This window comes from Chrysoperla carnea, chromosome X (assembly GCF_905475395.1).
Source record: "Chrysoperla carnea chromosome X, inChrCarn1.1, whole genome shotgun sequence".
Classification (NCBI taxonomy): Eukaryota; Metazoa; Arthropoda; class Insecta; order Neuroptera; family Chrysopidae; genus Chrysoperla; species Chrysoperla carnea.
Window position 1 is genome coordinate 13,271,134 of NC_058342.1, and position 23,793 is coordinate 13,294,926.

At 31.0% G+C, this 23,793-nt stretch overlaps 1 protein-coding gene across 1 annotated transcript; it reads left to right on the plus strand.

Moving 5' to 3' along the window:
• Window positions 1-1,836: 1,836 nt before the first annotated feature.
• Window positions 1,837-22,919, plus strand: LOC123302941. The gene is made up of 3 exons (XM_044886035.1): window positions 1,837-1,986; window positions 14,074-14,308; window positions 22,745-22,919. Exons 1-3 carry the CDS (start codon window positions 1,911-1,913, stop codon window positions 22,917-22,919), a joined length of 486 nt encoding a protein of 161 aa, XP_044741970.1. The 5' UTR covers window positions 1,837-1,910.
• The last annotated feature ends 874 nt before the right edge of the window (window positions 22,920-23,793 follow it).

Consider the following 23,793-nt stretch of genomic DNA (forward strand, 5'->3'; position numbering starts at 1 on the left):
GTTATGCAGGGTGACTCCCTTAGCCCACTCCTTTTTATCTTGTTCATAAGTGATATGAATAATTTTTTTATTGAAAATAATGTAAGACATGTTAATTTGTCACATCAAAATGAAATTTCACATTTACTGTATGCTGATGAAACAACTTTATGTGCAAGCTCTCCATTTAATCTGCAATTTAATTTAAACGTCCTCTATAATTACTGCCAAGCAAATAGATTAGCCATTAATTATGAAAAACAAAAATTGTAATTTTTAGAAAAAGAGGCCGAATAGGTAACAGCAACACTTTCTTTATAAATGGGAATAATATCGAAGTCGTTAACAGGTTTGACTATCTTGGTATAGTTTTCTCTTCTTCCGGAACGTTTTCATTGGCTATGGAAAATTCCATTAAAAAGGCAAACGCAGCGATTGGGAGCAAAATAAGCTTGTTAGCGAAAACAAAATCAGATTCCTGGGAAACTAAAATAAGGCTTTTCGAATCAATTGTCTCCGCAACGTTACTATATGGAGTGGAAACCTGGAGCATCAGATATATTGACAAAATAGACAAAGTGCAATGTAGATTTCCAAATAATATCCTTAACTTACCAAAGAACACACCACACTATCTTGTAAGAGTTGAAACGAGTACTACGCATCTTGGAGTTAAAGCTCTTAAAATAATTTTCAACTGGTGGGTCAAATTATTGAACACTTCTGAGAATAAGTATATAAAAAAGTGCTACAATCGAATGATAGTTTTGGACAATAATGAAGAGAACATTGTTGAGTATAATTGTGTGTCTCAACTTAAAGATCTTTTAAATATAACAAGAGCTAATGATATATGGGACAGTCAGTGTAATCAGACTGTGAAGGCAAATATCAACTATATACTTCAAAATTACTCCAACCATCTTAGAATGCGCGATCTTCAAAGAATAACGAATTCAACTTACACAAATATATGCAAATACTTTGTGACTGTAAGTGAATGTGATAACGAATATTACAAATTCCCGCTGTGATAAAATAAGAGTGATAGCCCAACTGTGCCTTATGGGAAAACTTCAATTTAGGCTGGTTAGTAAAGGCAATTTGTACAGATGGAGCACGTTGGAAAAATGTTCTCTCTGCAACACCAATGAAAATGACACATTGGAACATTTCAAAGTATCGTACCCAATATTTTCATCAACTAGAACCACATTTCTAAAACCTTACATCATCAAGTCTAATAACAGCCTTCAGATACTATTAAAGGAGATAACTAGAGAAAAACTCACCGCTTAGTACCTGTACTGCATAAACGCTTTGAAAATCAAGTTAATCATCGAAGAGTGGGAGTGACAATTTATGAGTGCTAAATCTGAATTTATTTTTGAATCATTTTTCGTTTATAATTTTTGTACTTTTGTTTAAATTACTTGTTAACCAATCACCTGTAACGCCTTCGGGCTAAATACAGTATTATTTATTATTATTATTATTATTATTATTATTATTATTATTATATTTGAAACAAATTTTCCAAATGAATAGATGAGAAGACGCCCATGTTATCAATTGAAATTTATTTTAATTACATAGTTTACAGGAATTAATTAATAATTTCAAAATAGATGCATTTATTAAATTCAATATTTATCAACAATTAGAAATGTAAATTCATCATATTAATTAGCAAATAAATTAAATCACATAGTATTCAATTTCTTTATTCGTACTGTAATTGTTTAACGGAGTACTTATAAAATTTTTAACAGTGGTGTAAAAACACAAAAATTATTATGGAACATCTTCCTTTTACCATCATCTTTTTATCGTGCATCTTTATTAGCAATGTTTCGTGTGTTTTTTCAGCGTTCATACGACAAGGTGATAAAGTATCTCATTCAAAGCATATACCGAAAAGAATAACTGAAATGTTGAATCGAATAACTGAAAAACAAGATCTTGTGGAACTTTGCAAAAATCAAGCCGATACGTGCAAGGAATATGGTAGGTTTTTTATTTTAATTAATCTTTTCGAATAAAAAATTTGTTTCGACTAATTTTCAACTTTTAGTATTAGTTATTCGAAATAAATACGATTATTCGAAATGAATACTTGAAGTTGTTAATGTGTAAAGAAATAAACACTCCTAACGATTCGATAAAAACTGTTTTTGAAATTCTTTTGTCCCGCATTAAAATTTTCTTAAAATAATCATATAATAAGTTTTTTTTCGAATATTTGTCAACATTATGCGATATGTTCGAAATATTCAAATTTTCGAGCTATTTATTTCAAGTAGATCACATTCCAAATTTTTTTAATTATCAGTTTCGAGTAGACTTACACTCTTTAATTTGAATTTGGTATGTCATGATAGAGAATAATTGGGATTTTGAAAAAAAAGTTGTCTTTTTTTTTATCAGAATGGAAAGATCATATGTAAGTTTTATAACAAAACTGTTTTTATATCATGCATATGAAATATATCAAGGTATACTAAGTTTAGTCCCAAGTTTATAATGCTTAAAAAAATTGATGCTACGAAAAACATTTTGGTATAGGTGTTCATAAAATCACCTAATTAGTCCATTTCCGGTTGTCTGTTGTCTGCCTGTCTGTCATCACGATTAGTCAAAAACGAAAGACATATCAAGCTGAAAGCAACATAGGGCAATCGGGAGAGATAGAATAAAAGTTTAAATGTAAAAAATGTTCTTTATAAAAAAATAAACAACTTTTGTTTGAAACATTTTTTCGTAAACATTACTGTTTACCCGTGAGAGCGCAAATTAGGCGCAAATTGTATACTATGTATTATATGGGAATATCAGTTATATATGTGTGACATGTATGTATGTGTGATGTGACTGAGTAATCAACACTGTCTAAACATGGTATTTCAATAATTAACTCAATTGATTGTTTTCACTTGTTTCATGATAATTTTAATGTTACAGGCAGTTTTAAAATAACTTTTCAAAAGAGAAACGAAAACGCCCGAAAAAAAAAAGTTCAGGCAGTCGTAGGGGCTGCCGATAGAAGTGAAAACGGAACTATTTAATTAAGACTAATTGAAATTATATGCAATTTTTTATGTTTTATTTATTAGTTACATATGATGGGTTAAACAAACCATGAACAAAATATAAATACAAACTGGTTGAAATAATAATTAATATACAATTATCTTAATTATACATAGTATTTATATTTACACGAATTTCAATGAATTCAAGTTTGAACATTATTTTCATTATTTACATCATTGTCATCGTCGTCGTATTAGTGTATACGTTTACACAGGCTACTGCGCGTGCGCTAGCCTGGCTCCCCATAGCTATAGATATACTATTATCATTAAGGTGTCGGTGACGCCAACCGATGATTTTACCCTCTACCAAAACGCTCAACGCGCCTAAAGAAGTTTTCACTTCAAAAAAAATTTTTGTAAAAGATCGTGTAACATCATAATGTTAATTAATAATTGTATACAGTGTATACTATTCAATTAACATTATTACGTCACAACGATGTTTTATGAACATTTTCTTTGTCGGTCGTTTCTCTTTTGATAAGTTCTTTTAAAACTGTCTGAAACTATAAAATGATCATGAAAAAATAAAAACAGTTTTGTTATAAAACTTATACCTATATGATCTTCCATTTTTGTCAAATTTGGTTCAAAATACCAATTCCAAAGTAAGATAGTAAAAACATTGTGAAGTCCACTTAACAGTAAAAATCCGTATTATTATTGGATTCGAGTATTAGAAGAAAAACTTCAAAATAAAACCCATTCGAAAAGATTCGAATTGTTAGAAATTTTTTTCGAATTTCTTATGGTAACATGGTAAAATTATTATAAGGATTTTTCCAATATTAATAAAGTATATAATCTCATACTTACATATAGGCCAATAGAATTACGCATTGTGCTTGTTGTTGTTGGTAGCAGGTCAGAAGTGGTTTTAATCTATGGAGGGGGGTACTCACGTAATGAACCTGCCGAGTATGCTCGCCTGGAACCTGGGGACGGGAGTTATTAAGCAAATTCGGCTAAAAAATTAAATTAAAAGATAATCTTTAACTCGTAAATGGTGCACTTTAGGATACTGGTGCTGTGGAACTTTTTGTTTCTTAGATGTTTTTCTAGAACTTCGAATAAAAAAACACCAAAAACAAATTTTTGCGAAAAACTGGCGAGAAAACGCTATTTTTTAATAAATTTATTTGTTTGCAAATAAATGTTTAAAAAAAAAAATACCCCTACATCTTGTAGCTGATACCTCAAAGAACAAGATTAGCTTTGAAACGTTCCATTGCTTCAATAGTTTTTGCACAATTTCATTTTGAAAGAACAAAATGCCTATTACCATATTCAATATTAACTACAGTTAATCATTATTTCTAAAATGGTGTCCAAAATCACTATAAACAAACAGGAAAGTTGAATTTTTTAGATGGATACTTTTTGACGCATTTAATGCTTAAAACGTCTATTGTGATTTTTTTCAAGTTGCCCGATTTTGTTTAAATCTGACAAAATTCTTAAATAATTTTAGAAAATTTTTACAAAATCCCGAACAGTAATTACATATTATTACATTCTAAAAATTGAACTTTGAAAAAATTGAAAAAATTAAATACTCCTATTTGCTTATAAAATTATTTATAACAATATTTCGCAACACTTTTGAGCCAAACAGCTTCGAAAGTTGAGGTAAGCGCATAAAATTACTCAAAAAAAAAATTGAAGACAGTTATAGAAATTCCCCGGCTAAAGAAAGTGGCTGGTCTCCTAGACTACTTATCCCTATATATTATAAACGTGACAGTAAGGATGTTTGTTTGTTTGTTGCGCTTTCAAACAAAAACTAATGAATGGATTTGAATGAAACTGAACAATAATATAGCTCTTACATCAGAATACCACATGAGCTATGATTTATAAAGACATATTTAACAAAAATTAAACAAATTATATTTAGTATTTTGACATGTAATAAGATAGAGTGAAGAAGCACAATTAATGGACATCAAAAAATAAAAAAATTGTATTTATTATTTTGACATTTAATAAGACAGGGTGAAGGAGAACAATTTATGGACATTTGTATAATAAAGGTTATCTGACATACTTCTTACATTTAAAAAAAAAAAATTTTAAGAGAATTATTTGATACATATTCTACATTTACCTGTGTAAAACAATCGAAGAAGTGTAAGTTTCATTATTGCATATTCATTGAAAAGAAATAGTTTAAAAGGAAGAATCATTTTTACACAATAGCTATATACGAGAGTAACGAACTCCATTGATGATATTTTTTTCATCTGAAAAACTGAATGAAAGATATAATTTATGGCCTTTTCCATTTTATACGTCACCTTTAATCTTATATTTGCACCGGATGGAAGAACATATAATATAGTATACAGAAGCATCCTATAATATTATTCTGTTTTAGGCTATTTTTAACAAAAATTGATTATATAAAAGTTGTATATATAAAAAATGTTCATATTATTTTATTTATTTTTATCTTTGCTAGTTCTTTGCCAGCTTTAAATACAAAGATTAGTGGGTTATAATCTTCACTTCATATGCCTTCACTTATTCTCCTTTAGTTCACAATTTCGTCGATTTTATTATTTTGGTGCGGAACCCTAGTTTTAAGACAAAAATCCTACTTATACCCTGCCTCGCTTCGATGGCGTACATTATAGTTGCATAGAAATATATGAGAAGTATCTAGTAAATTTTATAAAATTTGATATTGAACACCCGATAAAAGACTTCTGTTGAAGAAGTGACACCTTAAAATTTTGTAACTATGGCCTGACCTTCGGCCTGCGCCGGCGGTGGAGCTTACTGCTCTCGCATATACCTCTAATAAATACCTATTCACAATACCTGAATACTAATAAATAATCCCTTAATTCTTATTAAAATAACTGATCCTATTACGAAAATAACTATAATTTTTATTTAAATTACAATTATATTTAAAAACCTAAATAAATTAGCATTCAATCACTTTTATTGACCAAAAGAAACAAAACCTCTACAACTTTTTACATTTAATTCAACTCATCGTTTCCATGGTAACGAAACACTACTTTATTAATATAATTATATTGTAATAGCTAGATACCCGCCCGCTTCACTGAACTTAAAAGTAAAAACCACCGCTTTATAGCCTGCAATTTTCAATTTTTTAAATTGTTAAAAAGTCATAATTCATTGAGTATATCAGAAATGTGGACATGAATTGTGACATTTACTGCTTTAAATTTTTACAGAAATCTTTTATTTATCGTTTAAATGATGATCATTCTGCTCCATCTGTGATCATCATTTTAAACCATAAATTAAAGATTCCAGTAAAAATTTAAAATAGTAAATGTCAGATTTAATTTTTATATTTTTTTTAAATATCTATATCTTTATAAATTATAGCTCATGTGCTATTCTGATGTATGAGCTATATTGCTGTATAGGTTCATTAAAAACCATTCGCTAGTTTTTGCGTGAAAGCGTAAGAAACAAACAAACAAACGTCCTTACTTGCACATTTATAATATATATAAACTTTTATTCCCTAATTCAATCCCTTACAGCCATTTTTCGCATTAAAAATGTCCATTCTCAGGCTCTAGACTAGCTCTATACCAAGTTTCATTTAAATCAGTTGAGTAGTTTAGGCGTGATTGCGTAACAGACAGACAGAGAGACAGGCAGAGTTATTTTCGCATTTATAATATTAGTAAGGATATTGAAAGTTATAAACTACTAATATGTAATTGAATATTATAACAAGTGAAAAGAAACAATTGACCGAGATAATTGTTGAAATACCATGTATAGACAGTGTTCATAAGTCTGTCACATAGCACATACATACATGTCACACATACATAACTGATATTCCCATATAATACATACTAAACAATTTACGCCTAATTTGCGCCCTCACGGGTAAACAGTGATGTTTACGAAAAAATGTTTCTCACAAAAGTTGTTTATTTTTTTATTAGGAACATTTTTTACACTTAAGCTTTTGTTCTTTCTTTAACGGTTTACAAGATAGGTCCTACGGACTCAAGACCCAATGAACCTATGTTGCTCATTTATGAACCTGACCTCACTTTTTACGCCCTCAGCACGCTATAAAAATTTCAGCTTGATATCTCTGACAGACAGACAGACAACCGGAAATCGACCAGTTAGGTGATTCTATGAACACCTATATCAAAATTTTGTTCGTAGCATCAATATTTGTAACCGTTACAAACTTGGGACTAAACTTAAGATACTATGTATATTTCATATATACATGGTATAATAGCGCCTATGATATCATTAAAAGTGTTACCAAACGACCAGGGTTACCTATAAAATAATACTCCATAAGAATTATCATTTGGAAAAAAATGTTCGAATAAAATTTTCTTAATGGAGGCAACTTAAAACTGTCAATTAACCGCTAGTCATTTTTTGTTAAAAACTTTCGGTATATATATAGTACAATCATCCTAGATTTTTAAATCGTATTTTTGGGGGGAAATTCGACTTTTTGGTTACGGTTATTGTGGTCAAAGATAAATTTCAATTTGAAAAGGCGAGATGATACCACTTGGGGGAAGGCCGCCATCTTGGTATAAAGCTGGTTTTTTTGCAATAATTGCTACACTATTGATTTTAGCGAAAAACGTGCCGAGAGAATTTTTGTAGAAAATAAAATTCTCTACAAACAATGTCCAATCCATTTTTTGCGGAAGTGACATATTAAAAATAATCTACTTTTTCTGTTAGTGCAAAATTTGAAACTATTTTGAAATTATACAATGTTTACATTCCAATAATTCAATAAAAGCAACATATATATAGGTATTTTACTCTCCAATGGCGTTATTAATGTTTTGGCGGCGTATAAGCTGCTTTTAAGTAGCTCTGTATGCGTTATGTTCGGAAGTGCGCAACTTTGGCAACCTCTGGCGCGAGAACAAAGAGTCAAAATTTAAAATTGCTTAGTCAAATGTTATTGCTTGTTATGCTGTTTATAATTTTCACTAAGACTTTATTCCATTTCTTTAGCCGAAAATACTTAGATCGCAAACAGGAAAATTGTTTGTTTAATATATGACTTACGGAAAAAACGCGTAGGGCCTTTTTTGTAGAGAATCTTGTTTTCTACAAAAATGCTTCCGACACTTTTGTCGCTAAAATCAATAGTGTAGCAGTTATTGCAAAAAACAAACTCACCTCTTCAAACCAAGATGGAGGACTTTTCTCAAGAGGTAGCATCCCGCCTTTTCAAATTTTAACTTATCTTTGACCGTCCTACCCGTAACCAAAAAGTCTCGCTTCCCTCCAGAAATACGATTTACTACATAGCATTTTGGCTAGGATTACTGTACAGTTTGATCGCCAATATGATTTAGAAGAGGACAACACACAGTTCTATTTAAATATACCGACAAAAAATAGGCACAAATTAAATAGTATGTATTATATGGGAATATCAGTTATGTGTGTGTGTGACATTATGTATATATGGCTCTCTAAAAGTGGCTATCTGTCTTTACTTACATGACGGAAAAAAGCAAACGATTGTTTCTATTCACTTGTTAGGTTTATATCTCTGATAAAGTTAAAACCTAGAGAAAATTGTTTTAAACATAACTTACATATTTTTTCCAAAAAGTACGAATTTGTAGAAAAAATATAAGGTTTTATTTCTAAAATCAAAGTTGAATATCCGATTTGACCTTGAAAATGAGCATGCAGGTTTATGGCAAATTTTCAGTTATTTGACCCCCTTAAAATTTTGCCCCGAAATTCTTGTTTATTTCTGAAAAATTGGAATATATTTCTAATTTTGCTACGATTTCGAAGGTATATATACACTAAAGCTAGTGTTGGTGCCAAATCTAAAACTCGGTCTACTTTGAGAAAGCAATAGAGATCTACGTAGATCTATATTATACATACATAATAATAAAGGATTGCAGCTCCCCATCCGACTCTTTCACAACCATCTTGTTTTATAACGACCGGGCTTTCTTTTTTTCTCAGAAAAGGACGATTTTTAATGAAGGAGACAACAAATTAGCTCTTAAAAATATTTCTCTACGCAAGATAATTACTCCAGTAGCAAAAAAAAAACCCCATTATTGTTACTTGCCCACGGGGATACTTATAAATTCACTTATTGTTTTATAGCCCAAGAGCGTGTTTATAGGCCCACCTATCGGTTATAGCGACCAATCATCGTAAAATTTCGTCGTCTATAATGACCAATGGTATGAAAAGAAATTTTTTTTTCAATTTTTGTGCTGAATTTACAAATTATGTATTCCACATAGCCGCACGCATAGAATATCTACATGAAAGCTTTGACAAGAGAATTTGATCATTACCTAAATACCTCGACCCGTAGAATCAATTTTTGAGGGCTTCAGAATTGTGATCCCGGTAAGTCTCCCCTCCCAGTCTTTTTGGGGTTTGCCAAATGTACTTCGTCTGAAATCGTGACAACTCCGCGCAGAGTTGGCGAATTCGAAGTTGAGTCAATAGATTGTTGATTCGTACAAGTCGCACAGTGGAAACAATCATTTGACTCAAAATATCTTCTAAGAGAACTAATTCAAATAATTGTCAGCTAGTCAGGACCTTACCAGGCTTGTCCTTATAGTTAGAAATGATTTTAATTGTATTCAGAACTCCATCATTTTGGAGCAAAAAAAAAGCAGAAATCCCATAACTGTTTCAAAACAATGAAAAAAGGTTTTTAAACAAAGCTTTAGGAATTCAAGAGCTGAAAAAGTTGTGTTCAGTTACTTTGAAATAAACTTTGGACTTTTTTGATTTTCAAGGTAATTTTGAACCGTACCTACTTGACCATTATTTTTGACTTAATTGAGATCTTTAAGCTCAATTTTATAGCGCTGCATATATAAATTTTTCATTGTTAAATTTTATGCGCAATTCATTTCATAATTAGCAGGAATTGATCTTGAAAATCGACTTCATGTTAAATCACTTGTAACAATTCTTATAAACCATCAACTTAATTTTCGAGTGACTCCGGGTCTGCGTCCTTTTTTCCATCTGCGTAGGTGAAATTAATCATAAAATATTGATAATAGCATAAAATAACATAAATAATTATCTAATTTGTTAGTTTTTTCCTTAAAATAAAAAAATTACAAATGGATTTGCGCTTATTATATATTACAACTAAGAAAAGGTTTAAATTCCATTTCTTCTAAATTAAAAGATCAACTATTCATATATATTATAAATAAATGCAATCTTTACTTTCTTTTATTTTTTAAAAGGAAAAATGGCATATTTTGAACTTAATTGATTAATTTTATTATTTCAGTTTTTCAAATGAGAAAGCATGAAATGTATAAGCCGTGCATCGTCTTATTTTCCATAAAACTATCATAAAATTGAAATAAATTTTTCATTTTCTCAAAAATATAAATGAATGAATGAAAAATAATAAATAATAAGGGTACTCTCCCCTTACTTGATTATTTTAAAATGACAAATGTATTCGTCACTATTTTCAAAAATTGTTAATGAAATTTTTTCATTTTTATGTTTCTAAAATGAAAATTTGAAGCGTTTTTGAATATTATATATTTAGAAAAATGGCAAATGTTAAATGCCTTTATGAGTTTTGAAGATCCTTGAAATATACGGAAGCCTGAATGTCTCATTGTCAATTTATGAGAAAGTGGCGCTACATTAGCTTATTTTTTAAATGTGTACTACCCACAAGTTTAAAACCAACTTTTAAAATAGTCACTAGTTCACTTTCAACAAGTACACTTGTGACTTGTGGAATTATGGAAACGAGATTTTTTGAAGATGTCAGTCGGTGATGACTATCCTTTAATTAGACACTACCGAAACTGTCTGGAATTATTAATAATTGTATGTCCGGATTTAATAATATGAAAATGTTTATAATTTGTCTTATGGATTTAGTTCAAAATATTCTTTAGTGTTATTTAAAAAATATAATGTTTTTGTTCTTGAAGTTTTTCTTTTGCATCTGCACATTTCTAATTTCTAAGCTTTAAAAGTATTATTACTTATTGTTGTTGTTTACATTTAATCATGCACACGATATTTACATCATGGTCTATTCGACTATATTTTGATGTAATATGTTACATACAGGCGTAAACTAAATATTGACAAATATCTTGTCTAGTAATCTTAATTAAAGAGAATTGAAAAAAATACACTCGACAAATATCGTGTGTTTGATTAAATGTAAACAACAACAATAAGTAATAATAATAAATAAGTGGATAAACAAATTTTAAAAAAAATTCATTGATTTGAAAAAATTGCATTCGTGTCTAGAACTCGAATAGCCTAATTGGTACGGCGCTTGACATGAATCCAAGAAGTCCAGGTTCGAGTCCTGGTTCGAGTGTATTTTTTTCAATTCTCTTTAATTAAGATTACTAGACAAGATATTTGTCAATATTTAGTTTACGCCTGTATGTAACATATTATATCAAAATATAGTCGAATAGACCATGATGTAAATATCCTGTGCATGATTAAATGTAAACAACAATAAGTAATAATAATAAATAAGTGGATAAACAAATTTAAAAAAATTAATTGAGTTGAAAAAATTGCATTCGTGTCTAGAACTCGAATAGCCTAATTGTACGGCGCTGGACATGAATCCAAGAAGCCCGGGTTCGAGTCCTGGTTCGAGTGTATATTTTTTCAATTCTCTTTAATTAATTTTAAAAGTATTATTAAATGTTTATTATGACGTTTATATAGAAATCTGCACATGACATAATACCGACACCTTCAAAGAGGCTCGTTTCCATAATTCCACAAGTCACAAGTGCACTTGTTGAAAGTGAACTAGTGACTCTTTTAAAAGTGGGTTTTATACTTGTGGATAATACACATTTAAAAAATAAGCTAGTGTAGCGCCACTTTCTCATAAATTGACAGTGACACATTCAGGCTTCCGTAGAAATAGGCTTATTTTTTAAAACTAAAAAAAATGATCAATGAAGGACTCTATCAAGTAGTGGAAGAAGATCCGTTGCAAAAAATGATTAGGGACGTTAAGGGGACTTTAACGAGTTGCGTCAATCTCATTGCGAAACGAGATAGATTAAAATATCAACTTTCTAATCCATCTGTTTCTAGGTTATACTGCTTACCGAAAATTCATAAATCTGACAATAGTTTTAGATCAATAGTTTCTGGCATTAACGCTCCTTCCTTTAAAATTGCTAAATGGCTTGTTTCGGAATTTAATAATCTACCCGCACCAAAAAGTTTCTCGATTAAAAACAATTTGGAGCTAGTAGATAACATTAAGGATGTTGTTTTAGAACCCCAAGATAGGCTCATTTCTTTTGATGTCACTGCTCTATATCCCAGTGTCCCAATCGAAATGACTTTAAATCTACTTGAAAATTGGCTCATGGAGAGTGGTGTCAACGGCGAAATCATCATTGAATATTTGTCGTTGACAAGACTTTGCATGAGACAAAATCTTTTTGTTTTCAAAGGGACCTGTTACAAACAGACCCAGGGTACCTCTATGGGCAACCCCCTGTCACCTTTTCTAGCTAATTTATTCATGAGCCATTTAGAAATTAAATTGAAGGACAAATATAATAATAATTTTCCAAAAATTTGGTATCGATACGTAGACGATGTTTTCGCCGTTTATGACAGTTCCAAATTAAATATATCGGAATTTATGGAACACATCAACGGTGAACACGAAAATATAAATTTCACAACCGAATTTGAGTCGAATGGTACTTTACCATTTTTAGACCTATTAATTTCTCGTCATAAAAACAAATTCGATTTTGATATTTATAGAAAACCGACTCATACTGACAGATACATCACATCAGATTCTTATTGTCACAAAAGTCAAAAATTTGCAGTTTTTCATTCTTTAGTAAATAGATTGATAAATATTCCACTTTCTAGATCCTCTTATCTTAAGGAATTAAAATACATTAAAAACGTTGCCGTTTTTAATGGTTACTCAACCGATGTTGTAGATTCTATCCTCCGAAAATGCCAATAGCGTAAAGGAATTAGGGATACAACCTCTTTTGAGAAAGTTTCCGAAAAGAGTAAGTGGGCTAGAGTTATATTTAACCATCATTGTAATAACAAGATAGATAGAGTTTTGAACAAATCTGGAATTTCAGTTGGTTTTACATCTCAGAAATTACAACAGACCTTGGGTCAAACCAAGGATCCAATTCCGGACTCCTAGAAATCGGGTATTTACCAAATTTCTTGCTCGGATTGTCCTAAAATTTATTTGGGGCAGACCAAGCGACAGATGTCAATCCGCGAAAAAGAACATATAAGTGATGTCAAGAATCATCGAATCGAGAAATCTTGCATTGCGGACCATGTTTTAAATACAGAACACAAAATTCTACCTGCCAAGTTAATTAAATCAGTTAGACATCACAATAGTTTAGATGCTTACGAAAGCATTTTAATCCATAAAGCAGGCAATAAGACTCTGAACTGGGATAAAGGTCCTATACCTGACTCTGAATTGATAAAATGGACAACTGTTATAGGTCAAGCCATAAAACAATTCTCGTCAGTTATAGCAAACTTGGACACACCCATCTCACAAACGATACCAAATTTTAGATATAAATTAAGGTCGATAAAAGAATTTTTCAAACCCACTAAATAATTTGTTGTGCAATGTTTACAAAAAGTTTGGTGGTATTGAGAAATTTTTTTTCTTCAAATTTGTGATAATTTTTGTAATTTTATTTTTTGTAAATCGTTACTGTTTTGTTGGTAATGTTTTGTTTATTTTTAATTTTGTGTAAAATGTTTGTAATGGGTTATACGAATAAATTTTGCTACTGACGATGATTGCGTTGCAATCGAAATATCGATATTTAGCGACATGTAAGTCCGTTGTATGTTTTTTAATTGTATTTTTTAAATAGAATTTCTTAATATACAATTTTATTTCGAGTATCGTGGTATTTATTTCAATAACTATATATTATTTTTATTATTTCAGTGTGCAAAATGAGAAAGCATGAAGTTTTTGACCCATGTATGGGTAACTGTGAGAAATCATGTTTAACTCAGTATGCATTAAAATGCGCCCCAGAATGTGTTCCCAGCTGTATATGTGAAGCTGGCTACGTTCGAGAAGGTGGGCAGTGTATACCAGTTGTCCAATGTGTAGATCGCATCTTCGACTATAGGGTTTATAAGGACAAGGAAATAGTTACGTTTCCTCCAAATAAAAGGTAAATAATATTTTTGACATCAATGTTAGATATTAAGAAATAAACTATTGAGCAGGAATCGATTGCTCGACCTGTGACATTCCTGGGCAGTATTCTATCTAACTAAGCTGACAGGTAGAAGACAACTATGCAAATTTCTTCCATACCTGCATGTCTTGTTATATCCTGTAAAAATGTAATACATATTAAGTTAAGTTTCAAGTTTATAACGCCTAAAAATATTGATGCTACAAACAAAATTTTGATGAAGGTGTTCATAAAATCACCTAATTAGTCCCTTTCCGGCTGTCCGCCTGTCTGTATATCTGTCTGTCCTCCTTTCTGTCTGTCTGTATGTCTGTCTGTCCGCCTATCCGTCTGTCTATGAACACGATAACTCAAAAACGAAAAGAGATATAAATCTGAAATTTTTATAGCATGTTCAAGACGTAAAAAATTATAAAAAAATAAACAACTTTTTTTGAAACATTTTTTTTTAAACGCCACTGTTTATCCGTAAGGGCAAAAATTAGGACAAACCTTTGGTCCATTTTCTCCATAACTATAAATGACAGAAAGTTGAAAATTTGCATGTGGCTTCAACTATGGGTCTTGTGATGCTCAGAAACGAAAAAAAATTGTAGAAAATATTTTCGAAATTTTCGAAAACTAAATAAATGGCGGCCAAAACACCGCCATAATTGTACTGATTTTTTAAACTCTTCAAAATTATAAACATAATAATGCAAGCACTGATATTCAACACTTTTAATACAGGGTATTTAAAAAATTAACTCAGTCACTTTTTTTTTTCACTTGTTTTTTTTTTTTTTTTTTTTTTCTAAATTAATTTAGACATTTTTTAAAATTTTTTGTTAATGAATTAAATGAACGGCTACCTTTACGAACAGAGGTGGCTATTGTTTATTTACTTTGGCATCTAAACATTTTTTATCTTGTTGATACCAGCATTACCAGTGTTATCAATAAAGTAATGAACATCTTAAAGGGAATCAAATCCACGACCTGTTAACTTTAAGGAGTAGTATTCTAATGAATTAAGCTACTAGATTAATGTAAGCAGCCTACCTTTCTTCATTATTTTAATGTCTTTTAAATTTTATTGCCTTTCAACTATTTTGCACATTTTTTAATCATTTTTTAAACTTGCGTCTACTCATTTCTTGCTAATAAATTGTTCCTCTAAGGTATAAATATTATCGAAGATAATAAATGAGAACTCTAGGATATTTCGAAAAAAGCAAAGAGTAACATTCATAATAAGAGTAATCACGACTAGCTAATTCTTACTGATGATGACTACTTGGTAGTCGAAATACGTATTTATAAAATACAAAAAACTGATCTAGGAAATTGGGGCAAAAATCGAAATTGATTGTTCCTCTAAGGTTATACCTATACTAATGTTGGAACAAAAAATTTTTAACATCAATGTTTGATATGAAGAAATACACCTATATCGCGGAAATTGAATCCATGATCTCTGGTTTTCCGGCTCATAGTTCAAGCCCTCAATTAGGAAACAAATTTCTTTGAGGTACACACTTCGTGACTATGGGGGATGAGTTTGAAATGTTAACAAAAACAAAAATATAAAAAGTTACAAAAAAATATACACCACCACGATCTTTTTTGGCGGGTTTTTTGAAAAATTTTGAAAAAGGCTTCTGGGTTTTTGCAAAAACTATTGATTTTTACTGATAACATTAAATATGGAAAAGTTGAAGATAATTCAAAAATACGTAATTTAAGCCAAAACTTGAGCCTGTATCTTTATCCGTTCTGTAGTTATAAGTAGTCGGTTAAAGTTTTGAAATTGACTAATTTTTTTTTAGGAAACGGCGGGTGGGGGGGGATAATAATAGTATGAAAAGGTTGCACTTTTTATGTACTCTTTATGATATTTTTTTCGAATTCGTATTAATAATAGAAACGAATCTATACCTGTTTGTTTTTGAAAATTGAAGGACCGCTGCTGGCAATTGAGGAGGTTAGCGACAAAAATGAATCTCCTCAGGACGAAGTATGACTAAATATCTACAAATATCAAAAAATAAAATTTTTCACAAACATTTGAGGCATTTTTCAAAAATTAATGAAAATTGATGAAACTAAAAAAATTGATGCTACGAGCAAAATTTTGGTACAGATGATCATAAAATCACCTAATTAGTCTATTTCCGGTCCAGTCTGCCCGTCTGCCATCACGATAACCCAAAAACGAAAATAGATATCAAGCTAAAATTTTTATTTTCAGGACGTAAAAGTGAGGATTAGTAAACGACTATGATGCTCGTCAATTGGGTAGGGCTCATCTTGTAAACTGTTAGAGATAAAACAAAAGTTTAAATTTAAAAAATGTTTTTTATAAAAAAATACAAACTTTTGCTTGAAAAATTTTTTGTAAACGTCACTGTTTATCCGTGAGGGCGCAAACTAGGACAAAACTTTGGTGTCCATTTTCTTCAATACTATAAAAGATAAAGAGTTGAAAATTTGCAAATTCAATTAAAAGTCTTGTAAAGCATTCTCAGACAACGAAAAAAAATTCTAAGAAATACTTCGAAAAATTGTGTTGGTTTTTTAAACTCCTCTAATTTATAAAAAAATAATGCAAGCACTGATATTCAACACTTTCTATACAGGGTATTTCAAAAGTTAACTCAGTCAATTGTTTGTTTTCACTTCTTTTAATTTAAAAATAGTTTTATAATTTTCACGCTTTGTTCAACATTGCAGTAATATTGCATGACGATTTTAATAATATAATTAAGATAGCACTCCTTAGCGTGGTAAGCAACGGGTGGCATTTGTCTGGTCCAAAGAGATTATAAATACTATAGGCGTAAAATCATAGGAAACGCAATAAGTGAATTATTGACTGCAAAAAAAGACCGAAAAAACGGACCGTCATCCCTCTTTGTTCGGAGCTAGACAAAGGCGAATATTAATATTTGGAATTACTGTATAAACACGTGCATGTATGTGTATTTCATAGAGGTAATATGGCAGACGATAACAGCTATAAGCGTACTTTTTTTAGATCTCTTTCTATAACGATCAACCGTTTCGATGGCCACATTACGGTTCTATGTCATTACTTTTATGGTCTGGTCTGGTATCATATATAATACAATTTCCCTAAAATACTCTTTGAAGAGAATGAAAAAAATTAATTAATTCATATGATATACATAAGAGTTATAAGATATTGGCCTTTTAATTCCAATAGTTCTATATTCTTTTTATCCACGTTAATTTTGTATCCAAAATTTAAAAGAAATTAAAAAACAAGTGAAAATAAAGAATTGACTGAGTTAACTGTTGAAATACCATGTTTAGACAATGTTGATTACGCAAAAGTTTTTTCTACGCCATATAGGTAAAAACAAATCGCCACTTTTAGATAGGCACACATGTATACATGCCACATACGCACATAACTGATATTCCTAATAATAGTAGAGTGAAATTACGCCTTGTGTATGGATTAAAAGTTCGAGCAATGAAACTTTGGGGTTTTTCTTTTCACATCAAAATAAGTATTTTTTGAAATTTTTTACTTTCCCGGAGTGGTGCAACATGTTTAAAAAACAAAATGGCGTCAAAAATGAAATTTTTTTCAGAAATTTTATCATTTTTATTTTATATTCGCAAAAGGAGACATCGGTGCATATCCAAATTTGGTAGGTTTGTAGTCAATGTTAAGAACTACTCCTCATATTTTTTTGGTGGGGTTTCGTCCCTTCCCCTCCCAGTTATATATATATGTATACATACATATGGTAAAACAGTTCATTTGACTGTAACTTGAAAAATATTCGATTGATTTTAATGAAACTAATATCAATAGTAGGTTTTATTACTTACAACTTTCGGTTAAAATTTTAGCGAAATCCGTTAAATAGTTCGGCCAAAATTTCCAATTTAGGGAATTGTTTAAAATGGCTGCCATTTTATGCCATTTTGTCCTACGAGGTTAAATTTTTTTTTAAATTGTAGCATTTTTTATTATCTTTCGATTTTATAATAAATGACTTACCCGTAAAATGACTCCTTGATCCATATTTTGGCGAAAAACGGAAAATTTAACACTTTCTGGAAATAATTGTTTGGGGGGTGCATGGACTGGCTTTGGGGGGTGTTTTTTGGCTTTGGGGGGTAAACAATGATGTTACGAAAAATTCGCACAAAAGTTTGTTTATTTTTTTATAAGGAACATTTTTTACATTTAAACTTTTGTTCTATCTCTAACGGTTTATAAGATGGGTCCTACAGATTCAACAACCAATAGACCTGTGTTGCCCATTTAAGAACTTAGCCTCACTTTTTACGACCTGAGTACGTTATAAAAATTTCAGCTTGATATATCTTTTCGTTTTTGAGTTATAGCTAAATCACTATTCTTAGGGTGTCGTAAGTTTTAAAATTAAATAGCAAATTTTTACTTATTATCGCAATATACTTGCTTGTCAAACGATTATTTTACATTGTTTTAATCAAAAAATTTAAAAAAATATTTTTTTATACCTTTGAACGTTAAAATTAACAAACAGCTCTTACCGTTTTCTGGTTTACTGCTAGGCATTCAATGCTGGTGTGATGAACGAAGTCCACCAGAACCTCTATGTCGTTCATTTGATGTATTTTCGTACGATGCATAGTTTCTATAATATTTCAATTGAACAACTTTCCCCGTTGCACAACTAACCCCAACTCTACAGTTAAAAATATAACTAAATATTTGCGATTGATCAATTTATGTGATTATGGGAAAACTATTTTTGTTTACTTATCATTGGCTTTTAGAAGCATAAATCGTTCCTGAAATTGACGAAGTGTTTCCCATCTTTTTGACGTAAAACGAATCACTAGCCTTAATATAGCCTTGCTTGGTTCAAAAATTGACATTTCACACCTGCCAAAAAGAAAATCGATTTGATTCGTTTTAAATTTCGATAAATCATTTACAAAACATTAACCTAAATAAATAGGTTAGTAACCTGGTAGGTTTTGTTGTTTTTTTTTTTTTTTTTTTTTTGCAAATGGCTGAAAATACTTTAATAAGTGGTAATTTTGTGCGCTGATCACGCATTTTTTGGTCATTTTGCTCCTCGAGTTGAGGAAAAAAAGATATAGCCAATTTTTAAGCGTGAAATTGGAATTGAACTTGGAAATTTCGATTTTCTCGGGGGATCAGATTAAGAAATTTTTAAGACAAAAGTTGTACCGGGAGTACATACACACAATTTTCCGCCCACTAAAGGTCATGGTCTCCAAATATGGCTCACTTATGCCCATTTTTACCGTTTTTTTCAACATTTTTCGAGTTGAAGGTAGATTCTAAAAATAAAATGTATGCCAGGAAAGATAGTGGTTTTTATACTTTGCTTTTGATTTGTTTAAATTTCGCCTCTTTCGGCTCAAAATCAACAATTGCTGGAAAATCGTAAAATTCAGTTTTTAGGTCCAAAAATGCAGTCAATAAGTTTAGCTAAAATTGGGAAGTTTTCAGGGCTAGAATTATTTCAGATTGAACAATTTTAGAGGTTGTTAGAATAGACTACGGCCAATTTTACCATCAACCGATTTATTTTCTCTCATCTATAACCGGAGATATTGATCAATACGCGTATCGGGCTACCCTTGGCCCAATTTTGGGCCTAGGAACAACAGAAAAAAATATAGGGAGTAGATTTGGGCACGTTTAGTTTAAATTTAAATTTGTGATTTTCTGACTATCAATGAAAAAATTCTACAGCACTTTGAAGATAAAAAAAGTGCGCGAGTTTCACTCAATTGCTATCCTTTTGTTTGTTTAGAACACTTTTTAGATGTATATCCATCCATTCACTATCCAACTAACTATCCATTCACTACAACAAATCATAAAAAAAGATAGCAATTTAGGAGGTTGCAAATTTGAATTTAAACTAAACGTACCTACCCCCTATATTTTGAATTTTCTTCTTAGATCCCAAATTGGGACCAGGGTAGTCCCAAACGCACCTTGATCAATATCTCCGGTTCTAGATGAGATAAAATCAGCTGACGGTAAAAGTTGAGCAGTAGTCTATTCTAACATAGTCTCTAAAATAATTCGAAAACTTACCACTTTATCGATGTTCGAATTTTTCTTAGCTAGCTCCGAATTCGGGGTATTGCCCAAACTTACAATGAAGTTATTTTTAGGTTATACTGACTTAAATCTACAAGATCTATATTGTTTTTTTTAATAACTGCATTTTTGGGCCTAAAAATCAGTTTTACGATTTTTCGGAAATGGTTCATTTTTGCGTCGAAAGAGACGAAATTCAAAAAAATCGAAAGCGAGGTGAAACAACATAAAACCATTTTTTTTCCGGGCATACATTTTATTTTTAGAATCTACCTCCAACTCGCAAAACATTATTGAAAATGAACCACTCGGAGAGTAAAATAAACCAAAAATTCGTGATCAGCGCACAAAATTATCCCTTAGCAAAGTACTTTCAGTCATCCGCAAGTTTTTTCGAAACGGTCTCGATTTTGAGTAACTGGAGATTGCCTTATAAAATATAACTTTTGTACAACAGAACTCGATCACTAGGATATTGAAATTGTGTTTTAATTTTTGACTTTGCAGGTTTTGAATAAAGTGGCACAGTAAGTATTTGCTTAAAGGGGCAGAAAAAGGAGCCGGAAACCTGAGAGTGAATCAAAAGGCATTTATGTAGCATTGACTCAATTTACATTCAAATTTTAAACTCTTGAGCAAAATTTTTTTGAGGCTGTAGAGTTAAAACTTGCAAGCCGTAAAGCCTGCAAAATCATTAAAAGACATTAAATTATAATATTAAAAATTCGTAGCGCAGGAGCTGCGTTAGCTAAGCTAATTCCTACCGGGATTGAAAAAATAACACATTTTTTTTAAAATCGAATATTGCTTTTATTATTTTTCAAGAATTTTGATCTTCAAAACTAAATAAAATAATAATAATAGCCTTTCTTTTCCGAATTGTAGGTCATTTCTTAATAGTTTATATAATATCTCACAATTCGGTGCGCCTTTTGGCATAAGCCTCCTCCAACTGTCTCCACTGTTTTCTGTCTCCTGCAACCCTTGTCCAATAAGGTCCCAAAGTGAGGCGTATTTCATTTTCCCATCTTTTTATTGGGCGACCATGCCTTCTTTTGCTGTCTCTTGAGTACCATAAAGTACCCTGTTTGCTCCACTTATTTGTATTACACCGTAGCATATGGCCGATCCAACCCCATTTTTGGTGATCAAGGCAGTAGATTATATCGGTTACTTTTGTTTTGTTCCTTATTTCAGACTGTCTGATTCTGTCTTTGAGCTTTACTCCAGACATACTTCTCTCCATAGCTCGTTGGTATCTTACTAGCTTCAGGCGATGCTTTTCAGTGAGTGTCAAAGACTCACACCCATACGTAATGCAAGGAAAAATACACGTGTGAAATGTTTTTCTTTTAATTCTGCGGCTTAGGGTTTTCCTCTTCATTATTTCCTTAACTGACCAAAACTTTCTCCAACCACTTGCTATTCGTTTGTCGACTTCCTTGGACATCATGTCAGTGGGAGCAATTATTTGTCCTAGACAAGTATACTCCTGAACATATTCAAAACTAATATCATCTTTTTTTATGTCTACCATTGTGGGTTAGTCAATAATTTTGTTTTACTAGGGTTCATTTCTAGGCCGACCTCTATACTTTTCATATCTAGTAATTTAATCATTTGCTCTAGTTTCTTTTGTTTGTGTAGGGACTCCTATAGAAATTTGCGGCATATTAACGATTTTGGAACGATTAGTTGCTTTGTTATATTGATTGTTTTTAATGTTGGTTATCCACTCTTTTCCGTATTCATTCAATTCTTTGAGTTTTTTTAGTGCCACTTGTTTTATTAATTTCTTCTAATTTTTTTAACCTTTTCCATTGTCTGTCTTTTCTCATACTCTCTCTTAATTTGCTGATGTTAGATATATTTTTTCGAATTTCTTTATTATTGGGTTTTTCTGCAGTTAACATTTTTCTTTCTTGAAGTAGTTCAATAGTTTTATCGCTGAAGTTATTTGTGCGTTCTTCGACATTATATCCCTTCATAAGTGACAATTTCTGCTCGAAGATGTTATATTTTTCTTTTACAATTTCATCAGAGTTAATTAGATTCAATAAAGATTTAATAGAGCTGAATCCTTCAAAAAAAAAAAAAAAAAAAAACTTAAAGTCTAGAGAAAAAATTACAAAAATAATTTTTGCTTAAAACTGGTAACAAAATACAAAAATATTTTTATTTCGAAAAAATTCAAAATTTTGTACTTTGCGCACAGCCCCTCTCCCACCCACTCCTTTTTTATCTGTCGATTTTCTTATATAACGAAGTTGATCTTTCAAAGCTTTTAAATAGAATGTAATAGTTTTTTTCTGTTCTAGGATATATCCCTATTTTCCGAAATTGAGATTTACTTTTAAGACTGAAAAACATGATTCGAATAAAGCAGTTGCTACGACGAAACGTCGGTTTAAAACGGCTACTTTTGAATCTTTACTAAATGCTGCATGGAAAAAACATCAACAAATTGAAAAACTAAAATATTATTCTTCTTAGTCGCCTTAATAGCAATTCAATATATCATTATGACCAAATTTTTTTAATAAATAAATTTTAACCAAACATTTGTAATGCAAATATATTATTTCAACTTAAACCTTTTTATTTTTATTGTTTTCCATTTAATATAACTCAAAGAAAAATAAATTAACTCAGAAGATAAAATAACTCGCAGTTTCTATCACGAAGAGCTTGACAAGAATGGGAAAATGACGGTGAAAAAACAGTTTTTCTCAACAACTTAAAAACGAAATATGTATTTTTTCATTTTTATACGACTTTTGAGCATCAAAATTGGCCGGAATGTGCTACTTATTACCCGACTGGAGTCAACAACGCAAAGGAGTATTAATGTGTTTATCAGTCTATGTATGTTCCAATGTGGCACACTAGAGACCAAACGCGTAGGCCGATTTGGATGGATCGATTTCTCTTGCGAGTGCTAATAACAATAATGAAAATTCGACCACCAGACCAAATGACGACCACCAGACTTCACATTGTGAAAAAGAAAACCATTAGAGTCGGCCAACTATGTCAAGTGGGGTATCATTGAATAGCTTTAATACACAATCGTATAATCATAACATTATTATCATTAAAATTGGTTCGAGCGTTTCGAGAAGAGTATCAACATCTCGGCGTACCAACGGGCTTCCGTGTTGCCCCAACCCCCCTTGATGCCATTCGGGTCATCGAAGAGGGCGTTCAGAAGGTACACTATTCTCTTCTCGCACCCTGGTAAAAAATGGAAGCCACAAATATGTTCATCCTTTCTCGGCTAGACTTTATACTGCGAGGCGGCGAAGCGGCAATGTCGTCAAAAGACCACTGACGGACGCAGACAAAACCATCAAAAGGCTAGCCAAGA

Bases quoted from the DNA above. Each gene is read 5' to 3' on its own strand.
- LOC123302941 (XM_044886035.1), top strand. From the start codon at position 1,911: ATGTTGAATCGAATAACTGAAAAACAAGATCTTGTGGAACTTTGCAAA. The intron at 1,987-14,073 runs GTAGGTTTTTTA...TTATTATTTCAG, and splicing joins CGATACGTGCAAGGAATATG to TGTGCAAAATGAGAAAGCAT. The intron at 14,309-22,744 runs GTAAATAATATT...TTTCTGTTCTAG, and splicing joins ACGTTTCCTCCAAATAAAAG to GATATATCCCTATTTTCCGA.